At 54.3% G+C, this 15,785-nt stretch overlaps 1 protein-coding gene and 1 long non-coding RNA gene across 3 annotated transcripts; one reads left to right on the top strand and one right to left on the bottom strand.

The window, feature by feature from the left end:
• Nucleotides 1–2,391: 2,391 nt before the first annotated feature.
• On the bottom strand, nt 2,392–5,071 carry CEBPA (CCAAT enhancer binding protein alpha). The gene has a single exon (XM_036440498.2). The coding sequence runs from the start codon at nt 4,861–4,863 to the stop codon at nt 3,784–3,786; it is 1,080 nt and encodes a 359-aa protein (XP_036296391.1). The 5' UTR covers nt 4,864–5,071; the 3' UTR covers nt 2,392–3,783.
• Nucleotides 5,072–5,133: 62 nt separating this feature from the next.
• LOC118720509 lies at nt 5,134–10,218 on the top strand. Of its 2 annotated transcripts, XR_006741827.1 has the most exons (3): nt 5,134–5,920; nt 8,577–9,007; nt 9,138–10,218. It is a non-coding gene; the product is annotated as an uncharacterized LOC118720509 (long non-coding RNA). The 2 variants fall into 2 exon arrangements; XR_006741826.1 differs by lacking the exon at nt 5,134–5,920 and having other exon boundaries at nt 7,762–9,007.
• Nucleotides 10,219–15,785: the final 5,567 nt, after the last annotated feature.

The following is a 15,785-nucleotide window of genomic DNA, read 5'->3' as shown; positions in this document are numbered from 1 at the left end:
CACAGATTCCCAGGAGATCCAAGAGATAAGGGTAACATTCGTGACAACCTAAACCATCAGGAGGCGCCTGGCAGCAGAGGCGCGCCTCCCTTTCCCCTTCTGCCCCTGCTCCTTCCCTGGAGGCTGGCTCCGGGACAGTGCTCTCTGTGGGCACCAGGCTCTGGTGGCCCCCCGAGGGACAAGGCCCCGCTGACTCTCCTGGGAGAGAGCAAGGCAGAGGCACTGGGTCCATGGCTGCGTTGGGTTAAGGCTGCTGCCTCCAGGAAGCCTTCCCTGGTGCCTCTATTCACACTTTGATCTCCCCCATCCCCCCCCCCCCCCCCGCTTTCTTATTACCTTATCACCCCTAAAGCACATCTGGGTGTCACAAGGCTTTGAGATCCTCAAGAGAAGGAGCCCAGTCTGCTTGTTCCCAGCTGAGTGCCTCCTCCTAAGCACAGACCCTGGTGTACAGTTGCCATCCAATAAATACTTGGGGTGTGTTTGGTGCCAGACTCTTGGAGTACCGTGTTTCCCCGAAAATAAGACCTAGCACATGGAAAAATAAGACATCCCCTGAAAATAAGACCTAGCGCATCTTTGGGAGCAAAAATTAATATAAGACACGGTCTTATTTTCGGGGAAACAGGGTAGTTCTTCACGAGGCTGAAGTCAGGAGGGGAACTGTGTGTGTGTGTGGGGGAGGGCTGTAGGGGCGGAGGGTTTGCAGGAAGCAGTGGATGTGAAGAGTGGCTCTCCTCAAGGCCTCTCTGGCCGGGCACAGAGCATGGGTGTCCCCCGTCCCCCCCCGTGCTCCCCCACAGGTTGCTCCATCAATTGGGGGCGACACAGGGACCCCCAACCCCATTCCTTTCCTGGGACTGGCTGTGGTTGGATCATCTTGTCCCCGACAAAGCCTGCCCTGGACCTAAGGATCCGCAGTAGGAAGGTGCCCTTCCAGAGCTGACAGCTTTGAAAGAGGAAATCCCTGGAGATGGGACCGTGGGAGGGGACAGGGAGGAGTGAGGGTAGGAGGAGTGCCCTTCCCCCACTCAATCTGGGATCTGTTCTGGGGGCAAAGGGGGAAGCCAAGGCTTGGCCCCCTCAAACAAGAAAAACTGGAATTAGCACTGAACTCAGAGAGGGTTTGCTGGGGCCTAGCAAGCCGCGGCCTGCCCCAGGCCTCTAGGCAGGTGGCGGAGCTCTGCCTCCCCGGTTCCCAGGCAGCGGGCAGGCCACCGCCTCCTCACCGGGCTCATGGCCTTTCCTCTGCCAAGGGCGGCCATGGGTGAGGAGGCGGCAAGACACAAGACAGAAAGCGGAGTGGGAAGGGGGCAGGTCACTCCACTAACCACACAGGCAGGTTCACCTAAAGCTCTCAGAGTTTAAGAAGAATGTGTAATTTCTTGAAACTGTCGCAGCCCACAATGGCATATACAATCAGCTGCTCAAGTGAGCACTCTGGGGGAGGGTGGGAAACAGGAGGTAAAAAGCGTTTTGCCTTTTGCCCTCAGAAAGAGTCAACTCTGGAAGCCTGCTAGCCTCCGGGGTACTTCCTCTCAGCCTTGCTCTTTCAGGCATGGACGTGCCCCCTCCCTTAGCTGGCTATCACTGCTGCTCAGAGGGTGCCGGGGTGCCTGTCCTCCTGGGGCAGTGGTGGTGGGGCTTGATGCAGGTGGACACAGTGGGCAGCACGGATGGCGGGCTGGCCCCTTGCTGGGTGGTGCGTGGGGAAGGGCCAGACACCCCACTGCAGCCTGCTGTGGGCCCGCTTTCTGGGTGGGCTGGGCAGGGGAGACGCGGAGGCTGGTGGAGGGGCAGGCAGTCTTAGGGCTGCCTCTCAGGGCCCTGCTGGAGTAGACTGCAGCCACGTGGCCCAGAGCAAGGGGGCAGGGGGGCGGTCCTAGAGCTTGAGGCCTCTCCCTGCCCACCCAGGGTCCTGCTGCGGTACAGGCAGGTGGGCGAGGCTGCTCCGGACCCGGAGCTGTGCGTGTGTGTGGGAGTGAGTGTGGCCGAAGGGCCCCTGGAGCCTGCAGTGCTGCCCAAGGCCTGCCCGCGTCCCAAAGAGGCCGCGGCGCCTTCAGGCAGGGGGCTCCCTCTCCCAGCTTCTTCATCCAAAGGGCCACACCCAGGTCCCAGGAGCCCTCTGCCCCCCAAACAGTCTCCGACCAGGAGATGCTCTCCAGGCTCTGGCATGCTGAGCGTGGAGCCTTGTCCTCTTTCTGCCGTTTATTTGCCTTGGGGGTGGGGAGGGGGGAGTCACCCCTTTAATGTACAGAGGGGCTCAGGATGGGTACAGAGTGAATGGGAGTCAGGGTCTCAGCCAGAACATACGCTGTGATTATTTACAAATGTGGCCTGGCCCACAGAAGACCGTGGAAGTAGCTTTCTGGTTTTAAAAAGACACCAACATTTACTTTGATATGTTTATATTATAGATATAACACATAAAACATCTAGCATGAGACTCTACGTTCCCCTCGGAGGAGAACCCAGCTGTCCCCCTCTGCGTGCTGGCCGGAGGCCGCCTCCCCTCCAGACCCGCAGCCAGGCCTCTGCGGGGGACAAGCCTGCGGGCAGCTTGGGGCCAGAGGGGACCAAGGTCCACAGCCAGCCCCCAGGGCTAGCTGAGGGGAAAGGGGAAGCCCATCTCGCCTCTTGGGTTCCTCCGGGAGCAAAAGCAATCCCGAAGCCAGAAGGAAAGAGAGCCGCAGACCCTCCCTGCAGCTGCTGACGAAGAGTCTCATTTTGGCAAGTATCTGAGCAAAACCAAAACAAAACAAAAACCAAAGAAAATGGTGGTTTAGCATAGACATGCACATTCACATTGCACAAGGCACCACTGGGACACAGAGAGGCCAGATACAAATGTTGATATCGGCTGATAAAGCAAAATATTTGGAAAGCTTCTCATAACTTGGGTCCCTCTGGGATGGGCTGACTGTGCTTCATGTTTGTATGGCAATGCTGGCAACATACAGTACAGACATGGTTGATGGCCCCAGAGTCCCTTCACCCCTCTCCCAAGCCCCAGACCAGACCGTAGGGCCCTTCTTCCAGCAGCCACCACTGTACATATGTCCTTATAGCCAATCCACACCTAACCTTCTGGTCTGACTGGGGGTGAGGTCTCCCACTGGTCACATGGTGACTCCCATCCAGGGAGCTCTGCCCTGGAAGCCCAGTCTGCTGTAGGCTGGGAGGTCAGAGACGAGGAACTGGGGACCCTCCACCTTCATGTAGAACCAGGGGAACAGCCTTAGGTTCACAAAGCCCAGATCCCCGTTTCCTCCCCTCCAAGGACAAGGAGCTGAGGAGCAGCTGGGACTGGCTTATGGGATCTCTGCTCCCCGACCCTTCCTCCAGCCGGAAGCCTGCACCCCTCCTCTCTCGTGGGGGCCTGCCGCAGCCTTGCAGCCCTGGGGCCAAGGCAGGAACCCTCAACATAAAATGGCAAGGCACATATTCGCTCCCCCTACTTGGTAGGAATCAGAGCAGCAAGTTTGCATTTCCAAGGCACAAGGTTATTCCTTAATACTAGAGTTGGCAGGCTCCCGGCTTGGCCCCGGGCCCTTCTCTTACAGGGAGAAACTACCGCCTGACCCTTTATCTCAGACGCACCGTGTCCCGCGCAGAAGGAGGCAAGGGGCACGCGCGACAGACAGTCCGGGCTCTCAGGCGACATCGGGATCTCCTAGTCCTGGCACGCGTGGCTCCGGCAGTCCTGCCATCCGGAGACCCGAAAAGACTCCCTGGGTCCCAGCCGGGGGTCGGCCCAGGGCGGTCCCGGCCGGCGCGGCCGCCTCACGCGCAGTTGCCCATGGCCTTGACCAGGGAGCTCTCGGGCAGCTGGCGGATGATGCCCCGCAGCGTGTCGAGCTCGCGGCTCAGCTGTTCCACCCGCTTGCGCAGGCGGTCATTGTCACTGGTCAGCTCCAGCACCTTCTGCTGCGTCTCCACGTTGCGCTGCTTGGCCTTGTCCCGGCTCTTGCGCACCGCGATGTTGTTGCGCTCCCGCCGCACCCGGTACTCGTTGCTGTTCTTGTCCACCGACTTCTTGGCTTTGCCCGCACCGCCGCCGCCGCCGCCGCCGCCGCCCGCGCGGATCTCGGGGTGCGCGGCGCCCAGCCCTTTGAGCGCGCCCCCGGGGCCCGGCAGGCCGGCGGCGAGCGCGGGCGCGGGGTGCGGGCTGGGCACGGGCGTGGGCGGCGGCGTGGGGTGGCCGGGCTGCAGGTGCATGGTGGTCTGGCCGCAATGCGCGATCTGGAACTGCAGGTGCGGGGCGGCCAGGGGCGCGGGGGGCGGGTGCGGGTGCGGCGGCGGCGGCGGCGGCGGCTGGTAGGGGAAGAGGCCGGCCAGCGCCAGCTGCTTCGCCTCGTCCTCCTCGCGCGGCTCCTGCTTGATCACCAGCGGCCGCAGCGCCGGCGCCCCGACGCGCTCGTACAGGGGCTCCAGCCGGCCGTCCAGGTAGCTGGCGGCCGAGCAGCCGTAGCTGGGCGGGGGGCCGTGCGCCCCGCCGGGCATCACCGCGCCGCCGGGGCCCACCAGGGCGCCCGGGTAGTCAAAGTCGCCGCCGCCGCCGCCGCCTGCCCCCGGCGCCGCGGCCGCCTTGGCCTTCTCCTGCTGCCGGCTGTGCTGGAACAGGTCGGCCAGGAACTCGTCGTTGAAGGCGGCCGGGTCGATGTAGGCGCTGATGTCGATGGACGTCTCGTGCTCGCAGATGCCGCCCAGCGGCTCCGGGGCGGCCGGTGGGGCGGGGGGCTGCGCGGGGCCCGCGCCCCGGAGGAAGCCGAAGGCGGCGCTGCCGGGCGCGTGCTGGGGGCTCTGGAGGTGGCTGCTCATCGGGGTCCGCGGCTCCGCCTCGTAGAAGTCGGCCGACTCCATGGGGCAGCTAGAGTCCTCCCGGCATGGCGAGCCTCGGCGGCCTCCGGGCGGGCGGCGCGGGCACCACTGCTGCCGCAGCCCAGCCCACCGGAGCCCCTCTCGCCGGCGCCCGCGCAGCTCCGGGTCACGAATGGCCAGGCCCGCGCGGCTCCCGCCTTTATATGGGGCAGCTGTCGCCCTCTAGCGCCCGGCTATCGGCGGCGCCGCGCGGCGCCTCCTGGGTCTTAGGGCCTGCCCGCCGCGCGGACGGGAGCGGGGCTGGAGCGCGGCGCCCGCTGGCCCCGGAGCCGCGGGCAGAACCGTGACCCGCACGCGGGGCTCCCTCCCACCCTCAGCCGAGTTGTCGCCCTCACGCACACGTGTTCGGTGGCGGGCCCCTCTTCTCTGGCCTCCCCCAGACACCCACTTCCAGCTGAAGGCCGGGATCCCAGCGGCACCCAGCCGCCGCGCAGCGGGTTGGTGGAGTGCAAGTCTCGGTCTCCGAGTTGCTGAGGCGCCGGCTGGCTTTAAACGCCAGAACCAGGCTTGTCCGGGGTCCGGGTTTCTGGAAGGTGGCGACGTGGGGAAGGAGCCGGGGTGGGAGTAAGAGGCCCAGCGCACCCCGCCGCCTGGGGAGGCCCGGAGCGCGGAGATTTCGCTCCTTTAACTCGGATCCGTGCAGAGGATTCGCCCCCGCGCTGCAGCCACTGGCAGGACTCGGGGTGTCACGGGCTCCGCAGGGCCGGGCACTAGGACCCCGCGGGGAGCGGAGGGCAGGGGAGGCGGCCGCGGCCGGGGAGCCTGGTGGACTTGTCCGGTCTGACCGCCTGGGCTGGAAAACTTTTTCTTTTTAATCATTTCTCCCGGCCGGAGTTCTGGGCTTGCTAAGCGCGCGGGCCGGCTCGGCTACGCCGTGCGGGGCCGCCAGTTGTGTCCTGCACGTCGGGCGGAGCTGGATCCCGGGGCTGAGGTGCCGGGACGCGGGGGAGCGCTCTGCAGCTGGAGGCGAACTTGCCTCCCGAACGGGGTTCCCGAGGCGGGTTGGAATCCGTCGACTTCTCCCCTAATCCCTGCTCAGGTGGGCCCTGAGGCGGGAGCAGAGATGTCCAGGGAGCACCTACGGGGAGCATCTTGCTGCGTGATTTGCAGGGCGCTGCGTTCCCCGAAATCCTGGGGAAGCGAGGCGGCCTGGGCAGCTGCCCTCTGGCGCGGTGCCCCCTCCGCGCCCGCTGCTGCCCGCTGAGGGGGTTCAGGGTTGCTGCCCCCCAGCCACGTGGAGCCTGGCGAGTTCTGTGTGGGGATTCTGGGGGCCTTCAGGCTCGCAGGGGGCCTCCTGGGGCCGAAAGTCGCTCTTGCCGCTACCGCCCCCTTTCCTGCGCCCTTTCGACTTCGCTCTCAAGTCTGGTGCTGCCTGGGTGTCCACTGGAGGTGGGCCTGCCTGAGCAGTGTCCACTGGGCTTTCCAGACCCTCTCCCTGGCAGCGGCCTACTGGGCTTGGCCAGGCGCCACCGCCCTCCCAGGAGCCCTCAAGGCCAGCTCCAAACACACCGCCTGTTTCCACTGTGGCCACAGTAAAGAAGCAATTTGTGCTTTAATCAAGTTCCTATTCAACATATTTTCAGTGATTAATGACCCAACGGCTTCGTTTTTCAGTCCAGACCCCAGACACAAAATATTTTTAGCTTGATAGTGTTGGACAGGGAGTAAAACTACAATAGATACATTAAGTACATAACCTATGGGAGCCGCCGCGGAGCGGCTCTCTTGGCCAGATGGGGGCCCATTTATCCAGCAGCACCTGTGGAGCGCAGGGAGACCCGGAGGGGGAGTCCCGGTCTTTCCGCATTGCCAGGAGTAACGGCAGTCCCCGGGGAGAAGCACGAAAAAGGCTCCTGGAAGTGTCCTCTTTACAGTGTCCACACCTGGTTTCCTGTCAGGGTTACAGCAGGCACGTCTCCTCTCAGGATGGGAGGAAACCTCAGAGGCTCCCAGGCCTTGCGGATAGGGTGTGTGTGGATGGAAGAGGCACCCAAGGGGGCCCACACCCATGGGCGCAGGTCCCTCCACAGCAGAACCAGAATTCTCCCACAAGGCCAGCTCTGAGCAAGGTGCTTCGTGCCCAGAGATGAGTGAGAAGCGGCCTCTGCCCTCTTGGGGTTGGACACAGACAGGCCATCACAGGCTGCCGGGAGAGAGGTGTCACCGAAAGAGCAGGAGTGGGCCTGGCAGAGGGAGGCCATCCATTAACTCACCCACGGTCTGTTCGGAGACTCCCGTGGCCTGGAGGACTGGTGCGCTGTGTGACTGACAATGGGCCACCCTGCCTGGCGAATGTGAGGCTCTGGGGAGGTGCTGTGGGCTGAACGGTGTGCCTCCACATTCATATGTGGAAGCCCTAACCCCAAATGCGATTGTATCCAGAGACAGTTTTTTGTTAACGAGGTAATTAATGTTAAATGAGGTCATGAGGGTGGTGTCCTATTCTGATAGGATTGGTAGCCTTCCGGGTAGAAGAGAGGGAGAGCACTCCCCCTCCCCCTGCCTGCCCGCCCTGCGGGCACACGCACTGGCACCGCGGGAGGACACGGGGAAGGCGGTGTCTGCAGCTCCGAGAGCAGAGCCCTCGCCCTCCTGGCACATGGACCGCACACTCCCAGCCTGCAGAGCGGTGAGAACATGGATTGCTGTTATTTAAGCCACCCCGTTTGTGGTATGTTCTAGCAGGCGTCTTCAAACTACGGCCCGCGGGCCACATGCGGCCCGCAGAGGAGTCTGATCCGGCCCACCAGGTTTTTTGGGCAGTGAGCGCAGCCGAGGTGTTACAGTAGGAATTAGTAGTTCATATAGTCCGGCCCTCCAGCTCTCTGAGGGACCGTGATCTGGCCCCCACTTTAAAAAGTTTGAGGACCCCTGTATGGCAGCCCAGGCTGACTAAGGAGGCCGGAGAGGGCTTCCTGTCACAGCGGACCTTGAGCTGCACTTAGAAGGACAGACAGGAATTAGCTGGAAGGATAGGTGGACAGAACGGCAGGTGCAAAGGTGGAGAGGCTGTGAGTGCATGGCATGTTCTGGTAACAAAGGACAAGATGTTTGCCCGGCTGGAGTGCAGGGATCACCAGGGAGGGGCCTAGATAAGGCTGTATCCAAAGACGAAGCGGGATCTACGGCCAAGGCCACTCCACGTGACGGGGAGAACCTACCTCACAGGCTTTTGCCAACCAGCTTTAGGCAGGGAGCACTGTGGTCCACCCTTGGGCCATCCCCCACCAGAAGGTTCCTTAGTCACGTGGGTGTGGGCTCCCAGCACAGGCTCTGAGACTGCCCAGACCGAAAATGGTCTCCTCCCATCTCCTTTGGACCAGGGTGTGCACACAGCCAAGTGCCTGGTAACATGACCCCTGTGGGCCCAGGCAGCAGCCTCAGGGTTGTTTGAGCAGGAAATTCCTTGTCCTTATAAGCTCCTCACTCCAAGGGAAGGGAGGATCCAGAGGAAAACATGAAGGGGGTCGTCTAATGCGGGGGTCCCTGAGTCTAAGGATGGTATGGGGGTCTGCCGGGCAAGGTCTCAGTGGCCCGGCAGGGCCAGCTCTCATTCAGTGCAAGCAGGAGAACAGTGACACCATTGCTTCCAGCCTTGTCTGGGGACCCAAGGCCCTGCTTCTTTTTGGACGAAGTGCTGGCAATAATTCCAAACATATATCCCCAATTCATCCCTTCTCTCCATCTCTCCACAGATATCCCGGTTCCAGCCACCATGCTCTCTCACCTGGACCATTGGAGCAGCCTCTAACTGGTGTCCCTGCTGTCCTCCTTGCCTTCCCCCTCCCCCAAGCATTCTCCACAAAGCAGCCCGAGTTACCCGTTAAACATGTGCTGGGATCATGTCACTCACCTACTTCAACTTCCTGGTACCGCCCACTGCATGTGGAGGAAGACGGGTGATGTCTCAGCCAGGCCACAAGGCCTGCATAATTTGGCCCTCACCTCTTCGAACTCCTCAGACTCTTCTTAGCTCCCAACTACGCTCTCTTCAGAGCCTGGTGTCTCCCAGCCTCCGGGTGCTTCCCTTTGCTGTGCTGGCTCCCCGGAACCTTCTTCCGAAATGTTGGCGCGATGCCTGCTTCCTGTCACTTGAGTCTCCCCTTCTGGAGGAGGTTCCCCGCAGGTACGAATTGCACACTAGCCACCCCTCCCCCGCTCCCTAGGCCATTGTGTGTTTTATTTTCCGCGTAGTGCTTTCTGGAAAATGGTCTTGTTTACTTATTTAACTTGTTCCCTGATGTTTCCCACACCAGAATGCCAGCTCCGCAGACAGGACCTTGTCTGTCCTGTTCCGCCTATTTCCAGAGCTAGAACAGGCCTTGGCATATGGGAGAGCCTCAAGTATTTGTTGACTGGACAGGAATGGATTCTATTCAAGAAAACCCTTACCCGGCCATCTTCCCAGAACTCAGCTTCTTCCCAAGCCTAGGAGGGCTGCTCAAGGGTGGCCCCAAAGGATGCTGGGAAGACCCACCCCCTGGGCGCCGGGAGCCTCCTGAAGCCGGGCCTGGAGGGTCTGCACAGTCCACACAGCACCTCCCAACCCCCCCGGCTAACCAGAAAGAAGCCCCGAAGGCAGATGCAGACCCTGGGGTTCGGCTGAGCAGAAAATGCCTTTCTCAGGAGGAAACGGCCTCTCTCTCTCAGCCAGGACACAGGTGAGGAGAGCTGGAGCCTCCTGAATGGGGCTCGTCTGTGTAGCGACAAATTCTCAGCCAGACAAGACAGCCCTGAACCCTCTCCCCCCACCCCCACCTTCGCTCCAGAGCATCCATATCTATAGGGCACTGCTGGGAGGGTGCCAGGAGAGCAAGACTTAGTCCTTGGATGTGAGATATCAGGTCCACCTGGGAGAACAGGCCTGCCTCCTGTGGGCTGGTGGCCGCCCCAGCATGTAGACCTCACAGCCCTACTGCTCAAGGGGTGGGGCCAGGCTCCTGGAGCCCACTTTGTGCACCAACCATTTTGATCCCATTCCTTCTCTTTGCTGAAGGCAAGAAACCAAATTGAAAAGCAAAGCAAGCATCTCTGGGTGCTGGCTCATAGAGGGCTCAGTGCCAGCCCTCTGTCCTAGTGATTGTGCTGTTCCTCATGGCCACACACGGTGTGTGAAACAGCCCTGCGTGCAGACACTGAAGCTGCAGGAGAAACAAGCTGTCCACGGCCGGCTGCCTGTTTCCAGACTCCCTCTCCATTCCGGCCTGCTGGGTTCCCCCCAAAGGCAGCCAGTATCAGCGCCTGCGCTGGTCTGTGCTAACCGGCTGTCAGCTTACGGCGTTAACAAACAGAATGGTTAATGCACCATTCTTGACTTCCAAGATAAAGCCTTAAGGGGGGCAAAAGCAACTTGCAGAACAACATGTAGCTCCCACTTTTTGAAGAACCAGTTTTTTTTTTTTTTATATGTATTGTTATGGGTGTATAGAAAAAAGTCAGGAGGAATACACACCGAACTATGAATAATGGTGCTGTCCTGGAAGGGAGGGAGAAAATTTGCACTTTAAATGTATACACTTATGTATATTGCAATTTTCTTTTTAATCCTCACCCGAGGATATGTTTTTATTGATTTTAAGAGAGAGAGAGGAAGGGAGAGAGAAACAGCTAACAGCTGCCTCCTGCATGTGCCCCGACAGGGAATGGAACCCATAACCTTTTGGTATACGGGACAAGGCTCCAACCAGTTGAGCACCTGGCTAGGGCATATATTGGACTTTTTAAACAGACAAGTATGTGTTTATTACTTTTATAGCTTTATAAACTATAAAAAATATTTTAAATCACATTAGATTTATAGTTTTATAATTTTATAAACTATAAAATGCTTTAAAGTCACCTTAATGTACTCTACAAATACATAATGTTACAATGGATTCCACAGATTTGGAAATAATTTCAAAATACTTTAAAAATATATATATTTTATTAATTTTTTACAGAGAGGAAGAGAGAGGGACAGAGAGCTAGAAAATTGATGAGAGAGAAACATCAACCAGTTGCCTCCTTCACACCCCCTACAGGGGATGTGCCCACAACCAAAGTACATGCCCTTAACCGGAATTGAACTTGGGACCTTTCAGTCCTCAGGCCGATGCTCCATCCACTGAGCCAAATCGATTTCGGCTCAAAATACTTTTTAGTGACCATATTTTTTAAATTAAAAAATCTGGAAACATGGCTAAGAATGAATTGTTTTCTGATTTGTGGGTTTGAATTTGCTCATATGGGAACCATACCTAGTTATAGACACTAAATCACATTCTGTTCTACAGATAACAAGTCATCTTTATTTTATATGAGAAAAGTTCACTTACTTATATATAAAGAACTACAAATCAATGTGAAAATAAATCGTAATCCAACAGAAAGTGGGTGTACACAGTTTATTTTATTTATTTATTTATTAAATATATTTTATTGATTTTTTTTTTACAGAGAGGAAGGGAGAGAGATAGAAAGCTCGAAAGGTTGATGAGAGAATAACATCAACCAGCTGCCTCTTGCACACCCCCTACCGGGGATGTGCCCGCAGCCAATGTACATGCCCTTGACCGGAACCGAACCTGGGACCTTTCAGTCCCCAGATCGACGCTCTACCACTGAGCCAAACAGGCTTCAGCTACACAGTTTATTTAAAAAAAAAAAAATAGTAAATGCAAATGATTTTAAACATGTTTAAAAGTGCTAAGACTCTGAATAAAAGATATACAGATTAACTAAACTGACAGGTCAAGATAAAAACCATTGATAATGTGCTGTCCTGATAAATAGGTACAGCAAACAGGTAGGGATATACACTGAGTGGCTATATTATTTTGACCTCTGGATGCATAATAATCTGGCCACTCAGTGTATATCCTACATAATAAAAGGCTAATATGTAAATTGTCCCCTCAACCAGGAGTTTGACCAGCAGGCAGGCTGGCAAACCGTCCATGTACCCTCCCCTTGGCCAGGCTGGCTGGATCGCATCCATGCACAGGGCCTCTAAACACACACACACACACACACACACACACACACACTGAATGGCCAGATTATTATGCCAGAGATCATAATAATTTGACCACTCAGTGTATACTGAAGCATCCTCTTTGGAGAGCAATTTAGCAATACCTGTCTAACTTAAAAGTAGATTTGCCTTTCACCAGAAATTTTATTTATAAAAATTTAATCCCAGAAGCTCTCATATGTACATGAAGGGGTCCATACAAGGATATTGACCAAAACATTACTTATAATTGCAAGACTGGAAAAAATGGAATGTCTGTCTATAAATATTCTATAGAAGACTGGCTAAATAACCATGAGATAGCTGGTTAATAATCCTTTGTGTTTCTGTTAAACAGGAGGAGGAAAATCTGTGTGAACATATATGAAAAGAGCCCTGATATACATGTACACATACACACACACACACACACACACACACACACACATACAGTACAGAGCACTTTTCCATTTTTGTAACAAGGGGGAGGCTCTACCTACATGCTTATCTCTGACTGGAACATCTCTGAGGGACACATAAACAGGGGACCTGGGGGACTTGCCAGTGCGTCAGAAAGCTTTCTGATAGCCCTGGCTGGGTTGGTTGGAGGGTCACCCTGATACGCAGGTTTGATCCCCAGTCAGGGCACACACAGGGATCAGCCAATGGCTCTGTGCATGAGTGGAACAACAAACATGTTTCTTTCTCTCACTCCCTTCCTCTCTCTCTAAAACCAGTCAATAAGTACTATTTAAAAATTTTAAATTATACATTATGATAAATTTAAAGAATTAAACAATAATTAGATAAGGAATTGGGGATTGCTCCAAAAATTCTGAAACATATGATTGCTAAATATACCCTGAAAACACTAGCCTTAGGATAATGAAAAGGGAGTTTAGTTTTTATATAATTGAACAGAATTTAAAAAAAAAATCATAAAAACCCAAACAACACTTTTTTTTTTCCATTGTCGTCTCCAATAAAATTTATAAGCCAGTTAGTACTCTTATACAACATGAGCCCATGTCCCTCAAATACGGAATTGCGTTTCCTGTCCATATTGATTTAGCAGTTCAGGGACTTCGGGCAGGGCAGGGTTATCCCCTTTCACATCCCTCCAATTGGTTACGTCTCTGCCATTTTCAGTCAAAATTCCAAAGGTCACTTGGAAAGCACATAACCCACTGAGCTGCCAGACACTCCCTACTGACGAGATAACCCCCCCGCGGCCCGGATCCCAGTGCAGAGCCTGGGAACCAGGGAAGTGCTGTTATAAAACCCTTGTCTGCTGGGCCAGCCATCGGAGGTGATGCTGAACAAACGGAGAGTTTCAACAAGCATATCTTCAGAATCCAATTTTTATTATAATTGATTAGAAAATCCATCTTACATTCCACACGCGGTCACTTAATCATCGCCAAGGTGCCATAACAGTTAAACGAAAACCAGCATGAGTCATGCTCCTATAAAACTGTCTGCTTACGGAGCTCGGCTTTTCTCCGGACGGGGGAAACTTGCAGTCGGGCAGCACGGGAAGGGGTTGTTCTGGCCTCTTGCTGGGAGATTATTGGGAGAAAAGCAGGTCACACGGAAGCTGCCCGGCGGCTCACTGACATGGAATGTGCACATCGATGGAAGTCTTTGAGGGCCCGGCACCGTCTGAACACCCTTCTAACGCCCAGGGATGTCCCACCAGGAACGCTCTCACAGCCGCCCTCACAGCTGGGATGAGCCTGGGTGAGAGGCTTGAGGATCTGACACACACACTGGTGAGAGCCATCAGGGCACGAGCGAGAGAGGTGGAGTGTGGTCGGTGTCTGGGGTGCCGGGGGCATTGTCAGTGGCCACATAGTCTCCGTGTGGATCCTTTGGCCCTCCTGGGAATGTTGCCAACTTCCTAACATCCTCTTGAACGCTTCTTCAGCTTTAGTTCTCTGTGGTTAGCGTGGGTTTTGTTGATTATGCCTCGCTGGGAGAGGCCTTGGACTTGGATCACTGATGAGAATTAGGCCAAGATAAAAGTCACAGGTGACTCCTTCCATCTTCTCTCCGCGGCTAGGGCCTTGGTCCTGGTTCCTTGCCCTCTTTGCAAGCCAGGTCTCACGGCCAGATCAAGAAAGAAAACAGGCTGTGGAGTGAGCTGCCCATTTGATACCATTCATGCACAGTGACTTTGATATGTAGCTTAACCTCTCGTGCTCAGTTTTCTCATCTATAAAATGGGGATCATAAGGCCATCTTCCCCAGAGAGGAGTTGTGAGGATTAAATAAAATAACCCATTAATAGCACTTGGATAAATGTGGAGGATTGGTTCTCCCAGTGAGGAAACAAAGACTAATGTGGGGAGTTAGAAAATTCCTTATTGTATGGAATAAAAATAAAGCCCCGTGAACAACAGGACCACGGAATCCTAGCCATTTTCTTTCTGGCCATAGACTTCTTTAGAATAAACTCACAAATATCTAATAAAAAATCCAACTGTAAACTCTAGACAAAAATCTTCAAACCAGCTACCTGGAGATACTGTAGAATGAAAAACAAGCAGGCAGATGCTGGAGGGGAGTTGACATTTGGAAGAAAAGAACATCACAGAGCGAATTTCTTTCTTCTTAAGTAGTATTTAGCCTGGGGGCAGGCCCCAGTCTGTGCATGCAGGGCAGCTAAAATTCTGGCAGAAAAATTCGCAATATTATTGGCCTGATGAATCAGAGGACACAGCTCAGGGCAACCACAGTCACTGGAAAGTAAGGAGGGGAATCCAAGAAAGGAGACAGGAGCCCAAGCAATATAAGCGAACCTATGTGGTTGCAAGCATTCTACACTTTGTGTGAGGTGGTGCATTACAAACTCTTAGCAGGGTGAGAAGTTATGGATGTATATTGTAATCCTGGGTCAATAAGATATAAGGCAAAGATATATAGCTACAAAGCCAATAGAAAAACTAAACTGAATCATAAAACATTCAGTTAATTAAAAGGAAGGAAAAGAGACAGAAAAATTAACAGAAGGGAAAAACAAGTAGTAATATTATAGGCTTCAATCTAACTATATAAATAACAATATAAAATGAAAAGGACTTGAATTCTAATTGAAGGCAGAGATTGACAGAATAGATAAAAATGCAAGGCCCAGTCCTGGCCGGTGTTGCTCATTTGGTTGGAACATCGTCCTGTACACTGAAAGGCTGTGGGTTCGATTCCCAGTCAGGCACATATCTAAGTTTTGGGTTTGATACCTAGTCAGGGCACCTACAGGAAGCCAACTGATTGATGTTTCTTTCTCACATTGGCGCTCTCTCTCTCTCTCTCTCTCTCTCTCTCTCTCTCTCTCTCTCTCTCTCTCTCTCCCTTCCCCACTCTCTAAAATCAATAAGCATGTCCCTGGGTGAGGATTTAAAAAATGCAAGACCCAATTATATGCTATCTCCTCAGTGGATGAGAAAAGATATAGCATATAAACCTTAAGCATTAGAAGGCTAGAGTGGCGATAAAGATATCAGTAAAATAGTATTTAAGGCAAAGAGTCTGACCGGAAAAGAGGATGTTTCATAATGACAAAAAGGGACAGTACCTTATGAAGATATAAGAATCATAAATGTGCATGCACCTAAAATATATAAAGAAAAAAACTGATAAAACAAAACTTGAAGTTGAGAGTGTGAGATTTATTTTAATTTTAATTTTAATTTTAAATACTTCTTATGGTTTACATTTTAATCCAATGCCTGTTCTATCATCATCAGCAGCAGCATCACATCAACAAAAGAATGGAAATGATGTTTGAGCCAAGTCTTTAAAGACGTATCAAAGTTTCCAGAGAAACGAGAAGGGAAGACATTCCAGACAAAGGTCACATGTGTGCGGAGAAGCACTAAAGTGCCTGGTGTGTTCGTGGGCTTTGGGTATG

This window comes from Pipistrellus kuhlii, unplaced genomic scaffold, assembly GCF_014108245.1.
Source record: "Pipistrellus kuhlii isolate mPipKuh1 unplaced genomic scaffold, mPipKuh1.p scaffold_m20_p_17, whole genome shotgun sequence".
NCBI lineage: Eukaryota > Metazoa > Chordata > Mammalia > Chiroptera > Vespertilionidae > Pipistrellus > Pipistrellus kuhlii.
This window is presented reverse-complemented; position numbering and strand designations above follow the sequence as displayed.

What these genes read in the sequence shown, in the direction of transcription:
- CEBPA (XM_036440498.2), bottom strand. Translation starts at nt 4,863, where the DNA reads ATGGAGTCGGCCGACTTCTACGAGGCGGAGCCGCGGACCCCGATGAGC.